We start from the raw sequence: 18,134 nt of genomic DNA on the forward strand, positions 1-18,134 counted from the left end.
AGTACTTCAGGGGAAATTCTGAAAGAAAAAAGACCATTAAACTTCCTCCCACCCCCATATCTTTCATGGTCTAACATGTTCTTATGGTGTGAATTGTTGACAGTGTGTCATGGGAACACAGACTCCCTTACAACAGAGACTTTCAGGAAATGATCACTTTATTACACAACAAGAAGTGTCCAAAAGAGCAGAGCAGATCTCCCGGGGAATGGGCAACTGCTTCAGTCAGGGTGTGTCGATGGCAGCTCCCTGCACATGCACCTCTTTGTTTCAGATAGAAGAGATGAGCCTTTGCTACCTGAGGGCATGATATTTATACCCTCCAAGAGGAAAGGACCCTACTACTGAGGAAAAAGCAGGCATCAAGCAAACTTCGTGCAAAGATCCTGCTCTGGCAAGCAATTGGGGCTGCTTGACCTGGTTTCCAGTTTAAGGTACATTCAGGCAGGTTTGTTAGACCTAACATTTCCCTGGGTTCTGGAATGGAAACATATTGAAACATCAGCACACAATAAAAAAGGGCACACACTAGGCAAAGGCTGGGAGATGTCTGCTGAGTATTTCTTTGACTTCCCCAGCAGTTCCTTCCCCAGGTAATGGGTTATTGTCTTCCCTTCACCACCACAAAATCATGATGTCCCATTCCACTTGCTATATTCTCCATTCTTCTTATCCTCTATTCATGCCTAGACTTTTTTGTATGTAAGGACCAAGTGAAAGAGGAGCAAGGGCAGTTTTTAAAAATATTTACCAGGATTTAGTTTGACTGCTTCCTCTTACCCCTCTTTTGGCCAGGCTGCACCCTGAGGATATGTCAGTCATATTGGCCTGGGAGTAGCTGCTAAGGGAAAGAAATCTGCACCATTTCTATAAATGATCAGGACAGACTTGATATATCAAAATAAGTCTATATCACTCTTCACCTCTTTTGTCCTATTTTTTACCTAGGAATTGTGAGGGGATGATCCCTTTTTGGGGACGGCCACATTCAGTGAACAAACTAACTTACTGAGGCATGTGGACATATTAGGGAAGCACAATAAGACTACTAGCTCATTTGTCAGACTGCAAATAATCCAGAAAACAGAAAAATGGTGGAGACCGTTAAAGGGCCAAATGGTATGACTGAAGGCAGCTGATTGATAATCTGAAAAGGTGACAGCAGTGGCAATAGGTTGAAGGGGTGATGTAGTCAGTTTACCAGGAGCAGGCAAGGATAAATATCTTTGTGATGTGACCTCGTCCACCCGATGAAAAATGGGTAAATTTTGTAGGAGTCACAATTCTGGCATGCACTGATATCCTTGGCATCAGAAACATAGAGTTGGATCCAATCAGTGACTTGATTCCAAGTGTTCTCATCAGAGAATGGGCCATTACCATGTGCATCCATATGAGTAACCAAGACAGTTCTAAAAGCAGCCTCAATTTGTTTCCAACATTGGAGTCCCCAAAGAGGCTGTCTTTTATCTGCCAGGTCTTTAGTTTTTCATGTAACATACCAAATTGCTAGGCCCTTGGCAACAGTTCAAGTGTCAGTCAGGCTTAGGGTTAGCTGAAACATCCTGAAACAGGTCAGGACTCTTGGGGATACTGGAATAAATTGAGGGCACCCCAGGCAATGAAGCAGGGATAAAGTTTCCACCAGAGGGATAGCAGCCACTTTTTCATGTAAAGCTCAGATGCTACTGGGGTTAGAAAAGCTAAGTTTTTGCAAATACCATTTCCATTTGACAAGCAAGTCTTCTCTGGGACCTTTATAGCTTGTTAGACATGGAGTTTAAGTTGACCCACCCAAAAATGGGAATACCAGGCCAGGGAGTCACAAGATCTCCATGGATCAATTCAGTTTCTACAGGAGTCAAGTATCAAGCTAATAACTGTTTCAAAAGGAACATACCTGGTCTCTGTGTCAGGGAGACTACAAAACCAAAGGGACCTTCACATGGAGACTGCCTCTCCTGTTAAGAGTTTCCAATTGGCAAAATTATCAGTCACAGAGACTTGTATTGCCTCCAGTACCCAGAGTCCCAATAAGGTGGTGAGCCTCATTTACAGTGGAGAAGGGCTGAAGAGTATTTCCTTGGCTACTCTAGGAACTTAGCTTTGTCAATCCTCCCATAGTCCCAAAAAACTTTTCCTGAATAGCAATCCCCTGAATTTTGTCCAGTTTTTTGGTCACTTCTGCTTACAGGGGTGTGATAACACTGTAGTCGGGGCAATTGAGACTAAGACTTTTTTAAAAACTTGAGATATAATTCACATTTTAAAAATTGAGATATATTTTCACTTGCCAAACCAACCAGGATGTCATATATGTTGTGAAAACTTTGGGCATCAGAGGGTGGTAGTGCTCACACTAAATCATGGTGGCAAATGACAGGAGATTTCGTCCCTCTGGAACTTTTCTACCTGTAGCTCTTCCCCTATTGGGACACTCTTTTCTGATGCTTATGGGATAAGAAAATAAAGCATATAACACACCAATTTCTATTTTACACTCAGGTGTGGAAGCAATAACAACAGGATACTTAATTAGCATACAAGTTTCTACCCACAAATTCACTTTATCTTCCTTCCCACTGTAATCCTGTCTATACTCCTCCAGTTGAACAGGCGTCCCCAGTACCCATTAGTCTGGATAGGATGCTGCTGCTGCTCAAGAGGGAAACACTGTATCTTCCAAGGGTATTAGCTATAGACGCATCCCTCAAAAGGTTCTGGAGAAAAGCTATCTCAAGACTTGCAGAAATGTGAGAGACCCATGGAAAATTGTCTTCTAACCTTAAGCACCTATTATATACCTATCATAATAACTCCTGAAATATTGAAGAATAAGACATTGTCTCAGGGCTTAAAGAGTCCACAGTGCATAATCTTTTTTAAAGAATTTTATCCGCAGTTTTAAATAAGTCTAGGTCTCAGTTTCCCTTGATGGCAAGTTTTTCCGTTTTTTTTCATAAAATGGTTGTTGTTATGGGAGAGAGGAGTGGGGTGAGAGGGGTGGGGGGTATATGGGGACCTCATATTTTTTAATGTAACATTAAAAAAATAAATAAAACATTATTTATATAATAAAAAATATTTGAATTGTACTTTAAAAAAATAATAAAAATCTAAATTAGTAGGTATGCTAAGTCTAATGAGGCATCGTGATCTACACTGGCACTTTTATTATGTACCTTTTAAATTACAAAGTAAGTTTTGGTTGATATTTTTATTCATTGATTTATTTACCAGATTTTGCTTTCTCTTTTACTTAAGTTGTTTAAAAGTCAGCATATAAATAACCAATAGAGTTATCTTTGAATTTAAATAAGTAAATTCTCTTATGATTTCCTAAACCCAGAAAAGGTGATAAAAGCTAATATTGTTCCAAAAATATAACAAACCAGAACAACCAAATGTGGGTTTGTTTTTTTGTCTTAACCCTGTGACTTAGAATTTGACTATTCAGTAAAATTTACAGGAATAATTTTTGAGAAAGGGACAAAATGTATTAAGCTGGGCAACTTTCACTCTTCAATGCCTATTCAAATTAACATTACAGATAATACAGAGTACAGTACATAGTGGTGAAATAGCCAAGTGAAACCTGAATACAGAAAAAGTAAAAGACTAAAGAAAAGTGATGTATTTGGTTCACTGAAAAGAGGCAGGCATAGCATGTAACAGTCATCTCCAACAATATAAGCAGTTGTGCTTTTGCATTGAGGATAAAGAAGAGGGTTTAGGTGGTATGAAAATTATGCATACACCAACACACATAAACATGCATATTATTTGCAACTCCTCTTTCTAATAACCTTCTAGGCCCTCAAAGTTAGATTATAGTTGAATGATTTCTCTGAGCAAAGACCAAATATATGTGTATCTAATCAAATGTTCAACATTGAACACATGCTTACAAATTTATCCAAGTTCAAATTCAGCTTTAATGTACAAGCAAATTTGATACTAGTTAAAACAGAAACCAAAAGCCTTCAGATTCTGAGTTACAAGTTAAAGAAAATATGAACAGAAAGTTTTCTTGAGCCATAACTGAAATTTGTCTAAATGTCCAGTGGTAAGCATGATATATACATTTTTTAAAACTGTGGTATATTTATAACTCTTAGCCAATTCCTTCTGACATTTTTAGATTTTTACCTCAACGTTCTAGATACTGTCAAATATACTTGATATTAATAAGCTTGAGTTCATATAAATCAGTAGTACTGGTAAATTTTTGGTTGGGATTGTATAATTACTAATGATATCTTTAACATTTTATATTAAGTCTCTCCTATATGCTTCTCAAAATTTCTAAGAGATAGTAGTTAAAAATTGTTCTGGAATCCTATAAAATTTGTCACCTTATATTCAAAACCAATTAAAACCAGTTTTTAAAAAAATGTGTCTACACTTTTAGTTTTCTATTTAAAGGCATAAAGTATCTAAATGTTATGTAGCCATTCCAAGGAAAAGACCTCCATCAACATCTGTATGATCTGGCAAAGAGGTTATGTGATTTGTGGGACGTTGTCCTGCTGCAGAAAGAAAACAGCTGGAATCCTCAGAGAATATAAAAGATGTGATCTGGCAGGAGTTTAAAGAAATAATAATAATAATAATGTTGTCTGTGTCTATAAAAATCAGTTTAAGCCAGGTTCCTTGCCTGGCAACACTGATCCTTTTCTACAGCCACTTCTCAGATGGCATATTACCTTTTGTGATATTGTTTCCTTCACATCTTTACATCTTCTCTTCATTTTAGCAATTTTCACCAGAATAAGAATACTGATTTGATGATAGGTTATAAAACTTAATTTTCCATGAGCCTGGGATAGATATGGATTTTCTACTATTTGTTACACACAAAAAAAGAATTAAAAAACCTGAGCCCTGAATCCTGTTCACAATTTTGCATAATATAGCAATTCTTAGACTACAGACTGATTGTCTTCTAAGCTAAAATACTTCTAATGCACATTATAAATTATTATAATTACTCATTTGAAACTTTGTCTTTTAAATTCCTTATAATTAATATTTTCCATTCAATGGTATGTTTTTTCTCTTTTGAATATTTTTCAAGGTAATTCTTACCTAGAAGGAATATGACAGTGTTCCTGCCTAACAGCTGAACTGTTACACATACATAGATATTCAAGTTTTATTAGATTCACGAAGACTAAATGCTTAAAGTAAAAGCCTGTCATTTCACTGGTAGCTGTGGTCAGGATGTCTCAGTGCTGCCTTTCCAAATAATCACTTACAAGGCTGTCAAGAAAAACTGAAATTGTATTAATTGAAATTGCATTACCTCAGAATATAATCATTCTAATTTTTAAATCATAAATGTTTGATCATTTTAGAACCTTTTTAAAAACACTGATACTCTATGATCATCTTTTTCTCCCCATAAAGTTTCAAAAGTAAATTTAGAACCATAGAACCACAGAAATTTATCATAGGCCATGCTAGATTGTCCAAGCAAATAAAATTTAAAGAATTATATTCTAAATTACACAACACCAGTTTAACTAGTATAGTTCCAATATAGAAGAATAAAATAAATTAGAAAATTCCATAAAAAGATGAAAGATATTTTAACTTATAGAGAGAATTTAAAATAGGTAATTTCAAAATAAAAATTTAAATATATATTTTAGTCATTGAAACGGTTGAAATAAATAGAGAACTTGATATCAGGAAACATCTTCCTTATATTGTTCCTTACATGTTCTTTATATTGTTGGACTTATTGCCAAAATATATTTCCTTTTTAGAAATTTTGTGAAAAAAATAATAGCCATCTTTAGACAGTGCTTATAGAAAAATATTATACTATCTAATATATATTAAAATACCATAAACTTTCAATAATAAGGTTTATGGGAAATATAATTTTCATTATAGAAAGCTGAAAGATGACTTCTTTCTATTCTATCAAGAGTTGGCTAAGAGTCTTATTTATCAAATAGTTTTATTGAACAAGGAGTCACGCAATCTACTCTTGAGTTCTTGCTTAATCCAAGACTTGGAGATAGAAAGTCTTATCCCATTTTTAGTACATTTGCATCAGAGATGCATAATACCTCACAATTGCAAGTAGCGAATTTTCCTGTAAATAATAATTCTGATATGCTTTCTTAAGGTTTGTAGTAATATAGGACAATTTAAAATATACTCAAAGTTTCACAAACTAAATTGTGTACATCTTAATGTTAATATTTTTCAGGCTGCCTTAGAAAAAGAATGGCTAGCTCCAGATCCTGCCTGCTTCGCTTCACAAGCACTGCTTCTGCCGACCCAACTGCACTGGCCAAAGGTAACATGTCATGGAAACTTCTTAGTGCTCAATCTTTGCTCATTTCTTAAGGTTATGCTCTGCTACAGTGATTAATATTACAATTTATTGACTTGAAAAACACAATTACTTTTAGAAACCTCTGACTTCCTCCTCATCCCCAGATGTAATTTTTCATGTAGCTTTTCTTTCATTTGCTTCTAACTTTTTTCTTTATTTTGGATTTCTTTCAACACTTTATTTCACAGTAGCAAAAAAAAAAAAAAGAAATGATGTGCTTCAGCTGCATATTTGGCAGTCAACTAAAATCACTGGTTGACAGGACTTTAAAAATACAAAAATATGCATTAGGAGGGTAACAGCTGAAGATTCTCAGTCAGAGGTCAATGAACTGCAATTTCTGTTATTTATTTGATAATCTTTGAAGTTCTTGTTTTCTAATATTTTTTAGATCTTTGCAATAAATCATTTTGTATATGCAAACTATGCTAAAGAGCATATCCCTTGCTACTACAACAAAGGGCATTATTCATTTATTCCATAAATTTCAATACTACAATTTTTAATTTTTTTAATGAGTATCCCTTTAGGAGGCTAGTAGATAATATACATCTAAATGTATACATACAAACTAAAATTTTAAGATTTTCTTTATACTTATTAATTTACATTTTCTTTCTGATAAGTACTCTGGAACTTTGAAATATAATGATACTTTATTATATTTTCTTTATATTTATTAATTAACATTTTCTTTCTGATAAGTACCCTGGAACTTTGAAATACAGTGATACTTCACATAATTTACCAAGTCATCCAGCTCAAGCATGGCTATGCAATGAAAAAGAAAACATGTTCTCACTTGAACACATGCAATTAGATAACAGGTAAGGTAAATCAGTCTTTTGGATGCTCTATCCATGAATGGTAAGAACATTACATTCATTATAAAAGTGGTAAAATGTTTAAAATATGTGTGAACTTACCTATTCAGAAGATGGAAGAATATTTAGTGTTGAAAAATATCAAAATGTTGGCGTTTTTAGTGTAAGAAAATGTGAAAGGTTGGTGAATTAAAGCAACTTTAGAGCAAATTCTAAGTGTCAGTGAAGTAAAATAATTGATTATTGTAAACAAGTGAACCTTTAAATACTGCATTATAGGCAAAAAAGGATCATAACAAAAATTTCAGTGCTACATTTCCTTCTGCAAAAGGATTGAAATATGTTTCTTGTAATTGAAAATGTAAACATTTTAAATTAATGGCAGACTTTTATTACTTTTCAAGATAAAGGCTTTTCTGTAACTGAAATGGATGTTATATCCAAGGTTGAGACAACATAAACAACTTGGCATTTTAAATAATATTGATATGCTTGTGTTGCTTCACTTAAAAGTGGTTATTTTCTGTCACCAGACCAGAGAATAGAAGTTTATCCTGGACACCTGAATCAAAGACCAGTAGAAAAAGTTTGCTAAAATCAGAAAAAGAAGAAAAAATTTCAGAAGAATGGTATGTGGTCTAATTTACACTAAAGAAAATTAAGAAATTGAGAGACCGGTAAATGTACAAGGTAGATACTTTTCAAGATTTTAAGAATCCCTTTATCAATTTTTATGAAACTGTACATCTGATTAAATTATAATTTCTTAAATGGGGAATACAAATTTATTTTATTATTTTAATTATTTGATAAAATTCACATATATATTTATATTTATATACATATCTAAAATATTCTGGGTATTGGTTTTACCTTTATTAAATTTAATCTTTTCATAGGGGCTTTAAGGATATTTCTACTGCTCAGCAAATGCTAAAGAGAGCTCAGAAAATGAAATCAAAGAAATTAAAGAAAAATTTAGGTGGGTAATCAATGCTCTTGAATTAATAACCATTTGTATGGTATTGGAGATAAATTATTGTAAAATACTTTCCAAATTTAATAGGAACAGAAATGATTGCTCAGATATGAATGTGTCTATGATAATGGCTGAGAAAAAATATTTATAGTGCTTAGGAAAATTATGTTTCTACATTAAGTGATTTGTTACACTCTTACTTGCTATTTTCACTTCTCCCCTCTTATCTTCTTTGCTATTTGTTATTGTCTTTATTGTGCATTGAGAATTATGTTATAATTTGTTTCTATCCTGTTTCATTTTAGAGTGTTGATTCAAATATCATCTGCTTCATGTGCTTATTCCATTGCATGTTTTTTAATTGTTTGATTGTTCAAGCCATTTATTATAAATTTATCAGTTCCATGGATATTAGCTGTAAAGACTTCACAACTTTTCACCTTGGAGAAGGAGCACAATTTATGCCTTTTACGATTTTGCAGAATTTGGGAAATGTTCAAAGGCTTCTTTTCTTCCATCTCACTTGCCAGACTTCTCTTCAAATCAATTGTCTTTTTTTGGTTACCTCTAATAATTTTAGTATAATTAGTTAATTGGTATGGTAGTTTATAGGTTTCAGGGCAAGAAATAAAAGGTAATTATGATTTTAAATCTCTAATAAAAACTATTAAAATTATTTGCATTTTGCGTATAACCACAATTTACTTATATGCTTATAAATATATTCTCATGAATTCATGAGCTCAATAAAGTAACATGACTTTTTTTACTCTTTTGAATTTCCTTAACTCAGTTTCTTTTATAAAGATTTTGTTGTCAGTGAAATATTTCCATAAAAGTGCCATTACTCCTGAGAAAAGCAAGGGATCTATATTTATCCTGCAGTTCCAGCTGATATGCATCAAAGAAGTATCTGGAAAATTCATTTTTATCTCTATTGATTTTTATTTTTTTTAACGATTACTTATTTCAGTAGCAGGATTATTAAGAACCATATCTTATCTTAAAAAATAGAAATAAAAATAGCCAACATAATCAATTTCCAAGGAATATGTATTTGTTGGGACATCACTTACTAGCCTTTGATAAATCACTGATTGATTTTTATATTCAGACATGTTCAACTTTCCTTTTTGGTGTTGTATTAATGGTACCTTACTTCTATCTTTTAAAATAAAAAGATAGTTTTTGAGATAACATTTTTGTCATTTACTAAAAGTTTATCAGGTTTAAAATATTGAACATTGAAGCATTTTTAAAGAAAATATAAATAATCGCTGTTTTTCAGCCTATTCTGTGCTCCTGCACTCTTGGTTGCTTTATAAACTCCTATTAAGTGCAACAGGATTCTGTGTCCTGAATGCCATGCAATGGATACCCAACGAAATAACTCCCAACCCTTCACAATTGTGAGACTCAATTTCAGCCCTGGGAATGTGGACTCCTGTACAGTAAATCAGAGTACGTTGATAAACTTTTTCATTCCTTTGATGTTTGTTTCTACTCATCTTCAAGGATATCAATAAACGTTCTCTGAATATTTGTTATGAGAAAAATAAAAGTTTCTGAAACTCCTGGGGTAAGTTCATTTATCAGAAGTGGTTTAAGAACTGATTCGGTCAAGGTTCGACAAATAATTATTACTTACTTATGTACAAGAAGTTTTGTTAGATCTACTGGTTTAGATATATATGGTTTTTGCAGTAGCCCCTGGTAGTGAAGGCTGGGGGAAGTTTATCTTGTCAGACTCCCCATATGAATCTGTCTCTGGGGATATATAGGTCTCTCTTGACAGTTCTTGCAACTGAGGGATTTTGTTTTTGTGGGCTGGGTACATTTTTGATAAATCATCATGGTAAATAATATGTTTTAGCAAAGGATTCAATAAGGAATATATTCTCATATGAAAAACATCTCTTTGGAGGCCAAAGATTAGGCATATTTATTATCAGGCAAAAATTAAACCTCCTTTTATCAGTCACAAGGGGACATGATGGGTAACAAACGAAAAAAAAATCACCCAGCTATCCTGTTACATCTTATTTTGACAGGGGTCATATAGCATGACCTGTTAGGTAAAATCCTAAATGGCAATTATATAATTCTTATGGGAATTTTTACTCTAATTACATTATTATAAAGCAAATTGTACTCTTATTACTGTACGAGGTTTTTGTATCTCTGTTAAACTTTTATTATATCTTGTTTCATCAAAATAATATTAGATTGAAGAAATCAAACCAATTTTTTCTTTAAAATTTGAAGGGGGGAATGCAGAATTTAGGGATGAGATTTAAACTGTCCTCACTCTTTTCCCTCACTCCCTTTCATAACAGATTAGCATTCTGTTAGAATGCTTAGAAACATTCAAAACAAGATTAAAGACAGAAAATATCTGCTATCTTCTCCAGTTATCACATTTTATTTTCCTTTTAGTAGCTTAGTGATGTTACCACTTCTGTCATTTTATAACTGTGAGCAAATAAGTTAAGACACTGTGCCTCAGGTTCTCTTCTATTCACAGAGTATTCCCTACCATTTATAGAATTGAGACTTTTCTAGTACTTCTCCAGTTTTATAATTCTATCAATCTGAGATATGCCATTAACTTATTTAGGTCTACCCAAAATAATGGCTAAAGTTTTAATCCTATCAATGGATTAAAATCATATTTTAAGTATTTGAATTCTACTCTAAAACATTTAATAAAATTTACTTATTTTCACATATACATGGAAATATATATCCTGCATGGAACAACTTGCCAACTTGAAATTTTCAAGCCACCAGAGGGCAGCATTGCCCATAAAACTACAGTGAAACTAATTGGCTTTATTGGGTTGCAGGAGGAAGGTCAGAGAATAGAAACTTTTAATTAAATGGAATGAAATACTTCCTACAATCTAACAAAGCAGTGATCTTCAAAGAGGTGACTGAATAAACATACAGAGTATGGAACCTTTAATTCAAAATTCTGCCATGGAAAATACAATTTACCTTAGAGCAAGTTTCTTAAGTAGCAAACGCTTAATAGATTGTTTGTATCTTACATATATATGTATTACCCAAAGACTATGTGCCAATAATATTTGATTTGATTTAAGGTGGGTGTGAAAATGGGGGAAAAGGTAAGGCCAATTAAATTAAGAAAGTGAAGTAAGTGTATCAGGGTCAGTTGCTGATAGAGGAGGGATACTTCTGCAGAAGCTAGTTAGTGAAGAAACAAGTACCTAAAGAAACATGCACTGAGGAAACATGCAGGATGGGGGCAGCTTTTAGGTGAGACTCCATATTGATGACTTTTATTGGTATAAGTGAGGCCATTTGCTTAAAAAAAGGAAGGGGGTGGGGGAGGAGAAGAAATTGATTGTAAGCCACAGGATGGAATCTAAAATTGCAAGGAGTTACCATAATTTACACAGTTTGGGTTTGAGCTCTGATTGGTTTTATTTCTGTAAGTAATTCGATTTCCCTCATGATGGACAGAGCATGAGCCAGTAATGACTGGTCTTGTTTTTGTGGGTTTGTTAGTTAGTTTTACTGTTGTCTCATGCACTGAAATAATTTCAGAATTTGGTCATCTGTGTTGAAATTTAGCAGGTACCCCAGGAATTTGGATTTCAGTACTATGGTGAAGAATACCAACTATAAGGTGAAGGTTAGTGGTTTATTGACAATATGCAGGGTCAATAACCTAAAGGTAGTGAGAAGATTGGTGGCAAGAGTGAGATGAGCTGGATGGGGAACAGAAGTGGGTGCTTAGTTTTGATGTGGAGCTCTCCCCAGAGAAGATGAGATCTGAGTTTAGGAATGACCGTGGGGAGTAGCTGGAAAGAAATGTACGAATGAAGGCATAATATGGTTTACCTGTATTAATCATTTTTATACATATCAAATTTCATAGTTAGAAAAAAAAAAAAGACGAAGCAAATAGGGTTAATTTAGTTGTGAAGGGAGAACCATGGCTAAGAAAAAGAATCATCTTGGAGCTATTTATAACATGTAGCATAGTAAGTACATGCTAAGCACTCAATAAATATTTGCTGATTTTGTTTCCATGAAGAAAATAGCTTGAGACTATGTCGGTAAAATTTATCCACAGCCAAGAATTAAGTTAGGTAGAAGATATGAAAGGCAAACTTCTTCGTGTAAATTAAGCAGTTCATGGGCTTTAAAAAGAGGGAAACAACAAGATCAGCTTACAAAGTGAGAGTGTAAATAAGGAATATTAAGTAGACGGGAACAAAAGGGAACAGTATAGGTAAAATCATGGCAAATAAAGTTTATCGTTCATTTATTTTGTTTACCTCACTAATTTAAAAAAATGCAGGAATTTAGATCATCTGACTTTGCTGTGCTTGCAACAAAAAATAATAAAACCCATTTGAATAGCAAGATACTGGAAGGCAGAGGTTTGTTCTCCTGATTCCCAGAACTCTAACACCATATTCCTGGTACATAGTAGACGTTCAATAAGTAATTGTTAATGAGTCAGCAGTAAATGAGATAAGCTATATATATATATTCGACAGTGTATATGTGTATGAATATGTGTGCGCATCGTGGCCATTTGAATACATTTTTATTTTGGAAGGCAAATTTATTTTAGAAAATAGTATGCTTTGAAAGATGATGAAATATAACCAGTTATTCAACCTTAACTTAAAACTTATTTTACAGCTCTGCTGCACTTGACACATACAGAAAATGGATAATAATAGCCAGATTTTGATGTAGGAATTTAACAATAATAAGATAGACTAGTGAGCTAAAATTAGATTGCAGAAATTGAAAAACGATGATACTGGGGAAAATAGTTTTAAGAACACTGTGTGAAATCTAATATTATGTTACTTAAACGAGATAATGGCTTTAAAGTGTCAAGTATAGAGCCACATCCATAGTAGTAACTAATTTTGCATAAGTATGGTTTAAATATCTTAAATATAAAAATGGAGTGAGAGAGGGGACATTGGGGAGTTATTACTAAATGAGTTTTGCTTTGGAATGATGAAAAATAGTCTGGAAATTGATAGTGGTGAAAGTTACACAGTATTGGCAATGTACTTAATGTCAAAGAATTATCCACTTAAAATGGTTAAAATTATTTTTACACTATATATATTTTATCACAATTAAAAACAAAATAATTTTTGAAAGTATATTTAATACTTATTTCCAAAATACTAGGCAAGTCATATCAGGGGACACAAAGATTAAAATATACATAGTTCTGCCATCGAGGATCTCAAATGAACAAAATTGACTTTATAACATAAAAAGAAGATGACACAGGTTGTACTATTTAAAATAACCTTATACCCTGGTTTTCTTACTAGATTGTGTAGTTTCTGAGGTTAAGAATTCTATCTTATTCATGGTGGTATTAAAATGAAGTGAATTCCCCCCAATCTAGAATTATTATATATTTTTTTGCTTATAAGTGTCCATTTACAATTGGAATTTTTTTAATTTACTTTAAATCACTTTAAGGTGATGCAATTGATTGTTTTGAAATTTAAAAATATTGAATACATAACGTTTTTATATTATGTGCTCTTGGAGAATAAAATTTTATTAAGGAAGTTGAGCTAGACAACTTTTCAAAATATAAGTTATAACTTATTTAATCTTGATAATAGTATGAGATGAGTGTTATTATAATCCCTGTTTTACATATTAAGAAATAAGATCATAAAGAGATTATTTGTCCAAGTGCCAAGGAACTTAGAAAGATACAGAGCTTTTATTCAAAGTGCTATATGTAGCCAATTATGAATCTATTTCCTATATACCTCATCTTATTCTATTAAGAATATGAAGACTATTCCAAGAATATAATAAATTGGAAATATTGTTATTGTATATGTTGTAATTATCTGTCTAATAGCATCCATTTTTTTGAAGACTTAACACTCAGGTAGGTACTGGGCCTGATGCTTTGCACATATTATATCATTGATTCTCACAGTAATACTTAAAGATCTGAAAATTTTCCTATTGATTAAAGGAGGAGGCAGATAATACCTTGAGTCACATATAATTATGGGATATCTCCAATTATCAACCAAAATTTTCCCTTATCTTGAGAAATATAATCCCTGTGAAACACATAAATCATACTTAGGAAAAATTATCACGAGAAGACTAATGTAAATCTTCAGATTGCTCATGCTGGAGAATAAGCCTGCAAGTAGCATTCTTTCTGCCTCTGTAATTCATATTCTAAAAAAATGTTACTTTACTTTTAATTAAAATATATTTTTTGGGCTTTTATTATTTTTAAATCTTATCTTTCCAATTTGCATTGGCTTGCCTATTGTACTAAAAATTAATCAGAGATTTTTAAAGTCACTTACTTTTTGCCAGATTTGTAAGATACTTAAAAAAATGTATGTTGCCCTGAATTTTGGTTTTATTTAACCTATTTTAAATTCACAACTTCTCACTTTTTATTTCACCCCAGTACTAACTTCATTGTCTTATTTTATTCCATTTCTTCAGCACACAAAAACCCTTTATATTAATGTAACTATACCAAATCCTCAATTTCACATTCCACAAAACCCTCCATTACCAATACAAATTTACAGGGCCCTATATTTTGAATTATCCTCCTTATTTTGTAAAATTAATAGGTTTGGAATATTCTTGGTTTGAAAAGATATACATCATTTTTGTTATATAAAATATGTATTAGGGCAAAAAAGAACCTACTTTTTAATGTTAAATTATTTAAATAATACCTACTTTTTCCTCATCCCACTCATTGTCTTGCTTCCATATCCTATATCCCCACTTAACATCATTTAGGGAAACAAAAGTATGTTATATGGTTTTCCCTATAATAATAGCTTTTACCTAGTTATATATATGTGTGTGTGTGTATATATATATATATAGAGAGAGAGAGAGAGAGCGAGAGAGAGAGAGAAATTTTTGCTTCATTCCAACAGAAATAGTAAGAATTTAAGAACTATGCTAGGGGAATGAATGTGGCTCAAGCAGTTGAGCACCTGATTCTCACATGGGAGCTCCCGGGTTCAGGCCCTGGTGCCTCCTAAAAACAAGCAAACAAATGAAAAAACAACTCAGTGTTTGGATGCCAGCTTCCTATATCCGAGGTTCAAAGTTCAGTCCCTGGCCCTGTACCTCCAAACAAAAAGAAAGAAATAAGCTAAAATAATAGGAAAAAAACTGCCCAGAGGAAAAGATGACACCATACCTAGGAGATTTAAATGTCAATTTTGGGAAGCAGACATGGCTCAACTGGTAGAGTGTCTGCCTACCATATGGAGGGTCTAGGGTTTGATTCCCAGGGCCTCCTGACCTGTGTGGTGAGCTGGCCCACATGCAGTGCTGTCACATGCAAGGAGTGCCCTTCCATGCAGGGGTGTCCTCGCATAGGTGTGCCCCACGTGCAAGGGGTGCACCCCGCAAGGAGAGCCGCCCCACGTGAAAAAAGTGCAGCCCACCCAGGAGTGGCACCACACACAAGGAGAGCTGATGCAGCAAGATGACGTAACAACAACGACAAAATAAAGCGACAGTTTCCCGGTGCTGCCATGACAAGAATGCAAGTGGACCCAGAAGAACACAGGGTGAAAGGACACAGAAAGCAGACAATGGGGAAGGGGAGAGAAATAAATAAAATAAATCTTTAAAAAAAAAAGTAAATTTTTTCACATTGTTAACATCTCTGTCCTTTATATTAAGTATTGTTTATTAATTTGTTTGATCAGATCACCAAGACTATATGAATGATTGATTACCTTATCATAATATGAAATTTTTTTAATATTATGATATATTCAGAACATCACCATCAATTTCATAAAGCCTTATAGAGTGGGTATTATTTTTTAGCACCATAATAGCAATATATCTTTCATTTCAGAGAAGGAATGAACCCAAGCTGAACTTATGCCTTGTCTTATTCTTTTCCTCCAGATCCCACTGTGCGCCTAGCATTATTCAAAAGCAACGAAAATAAACTTTCTGTTACAAAACCACCAAAGAAGGCACAGCCTAGAAGACATGGTAACTTTGAAGGTATGGTTTAATCACAGATACATAGAAAGGTAAAAAGATATATAAAGTTTGAAAATTTTACTTAAAACAAATTTTTTAAATTCTCGATAAGTCCTAAATACCTATGCAAAAATTTATGTATAAAATATACTTGAGAAAAAGTCAAAGTATGGCTCTTAGAGCTAAAATAGTAACAGAATATATTCATAAATTAGTGCGGTATTTTACTATTTGAGTCAATGATTATATTGAACTTTAAATTCCTTATATTTTTATATGCATCTTATTATGCTATGTCATCAGTGTTATTCATTTTCTTTCAATGTTACAATGATTAATAATAGCCTGTATCAATGGGATTGATTACATATTGAAAATGGCATTCCTATTTAATTTACTGCCAATATACACAAATTACATTAAACACTGAACTATTTGATGGAACTTAAATATTTTAATCTTGCTCAACTATGAAAGATTAGTGCATTCAGGTAGATTGTATCTCTGTTAGTGTTCAGAGAATTATGGCCTTATTAAACAAAAATATTTAAATAGAGTAGCAAACATGACTTAAACACAAATTTACTGTTTTTCTTTTAAATTTTTATAGCTTTATGTAACTTTTTAATTGTAATTTCTAGGTAGGAAATAAGTAATTAAATAAATTTGAATGAATTGAGTCAGTTAGAATTTTCCATACTTTGTCCTTTGTAGAATTTTAGTAAATCTTTATGTATCTTCATAGCATGATTCAATGTTGATACGTTTTGATTTACATTTCTGTAAGGTAATATCTCAGAATAAAGAAATATTTGGTAACCACCAAATTTATATTTTTTTAGAGATGCCTACTACTAAAGTATGTAAAGGTGAAAGACATGGAATCTGGAGTTTTCTTTAAATTACATAGCAATAGAGACATACATAAAAAGGTAGATAAAACAAGTGTGGCAAATTATTGAATTATTGGTTCAATATATGATGCTAGGTAGATGTTTGTTTTCCTATTCTATTTTTAATTAATTATTGAATTTTTCCATAATGCAGCATTTCAAACTTTGGTGATCTTTGAAGTTGCCAAAATATCTATCTTCTCAATAAATACTTATGGTTTAATATTTTAATAGAATGAAAATATTTTTCCAGTATAAAATAAGGCTTGGGTTTTAATCAGTTTACCTGTTAAATAGGAGGATTTTTACTTTAGAAAGAGACTGGCTAGGAAGAAAGACAATTAAAGCATTTGTGCCCTTTAAAGTAGCACACATTTCAAAATTGGAAATGAAAAAGCTATCATAAAATATTTTATTACATTCTCTTTTGTTCTATGAAATGTGAACATATTTGACCATCTACTATACTGTATTTGTGCTCATGTTTATTGATTTGTATACTAATATAAAATATGCCAAGACTATTTCAAAATAGTGATAGGTATTAAGTGGTCCATAGAACAAGGAATATTTCTGCATATACTTTATGATGTGATATTATGTATTTTTGTCTTTTTCCCCCATGCAATCTCAAGTGCATCTAGAATTTCATTAACTTCACATAATTGCTTTTATGTTTGTACCAGATTTTCTAGTGACGAATAGTCATTCTAAGACATTTTTTTGGAAGGAAAGGCTTGGCAAAAACATTTCTATTTGGAAGGACTGTTTCCCCATCTCTCAACTAATATGTTTATTATTGCCCTTTCTTTATTTTGAGAGGAAGAGTGAGACAAAGACAATTTGCTGCTGCTCTGATTTCACCCACCTGGAAGGCTCATACCCTCATTTTTCCATCCCACAGAGGGCAATCAGCTTCCAGCCCAGCAGCCTAACTCAACTACCTGGTAGAGAGTGCATATTTTTAAAAGCCTCATTAAGATAATAATCTATATACCATAAAATGCTCCCACTATAAAAAATACAATTCAATGCATTTCAATAAATTCATCTCC

General features: G+C 32.6%; 1 protein-coding gene across 6 annotated transcripts in view; it reads left to right on the forward strand.

Annotated features, from left to right (window-relative positions):
• LRRIQ1 (leucine rich repeats and IQ motif containing 1) overlaps positions 1-18,134 on the forward strand; it is a 258,148-nt gene that overhangs the window by 144,483 nt on the left and 95,531 nt on the right. For all 6 annotated transcript variants that reach the window (XM_058308513.2, XM_058308508.2, XM_058308506.2 and 3 more), the window contains 5 exons: positions 6,224-6,313; positions 7,058-7,179; positions 7,710-7,805; positions 8,076-8,158; positions 16,106-16,207. In XM_058308513.2, the coding sequence (XP_058164496.1) occupies positions 6,224-6,313; positions 7,058-7,179; positions 7,710-7,805; positions 8,076-8,158; positions 16,106-16,207 (493 nt within the window). The remainder of the gene's footprint in view (positions 1-6,223; positions 6,314-7,057; positions 7,180-7,709; positions 7,806-8,075; positions 8,159-16,105; positions 16,208-18,134) is intronic.

The sequence above is a fragment of the Dasypus novemcinctus genome, chromosome 12 (genome assembly GCF_030445035.2).
Source record: "Dasypus novemcinctus isolate mDasNov1 chromosome 12, mDasNov1.1.hap2, whole genome shotgun sequence".
Lineage (NCBI taxonomy): Eukaryota > Metazoa > Chordata > Mammalia > Cingulata > Dasypodidae > Dasypus > Dasypus novemcinctus.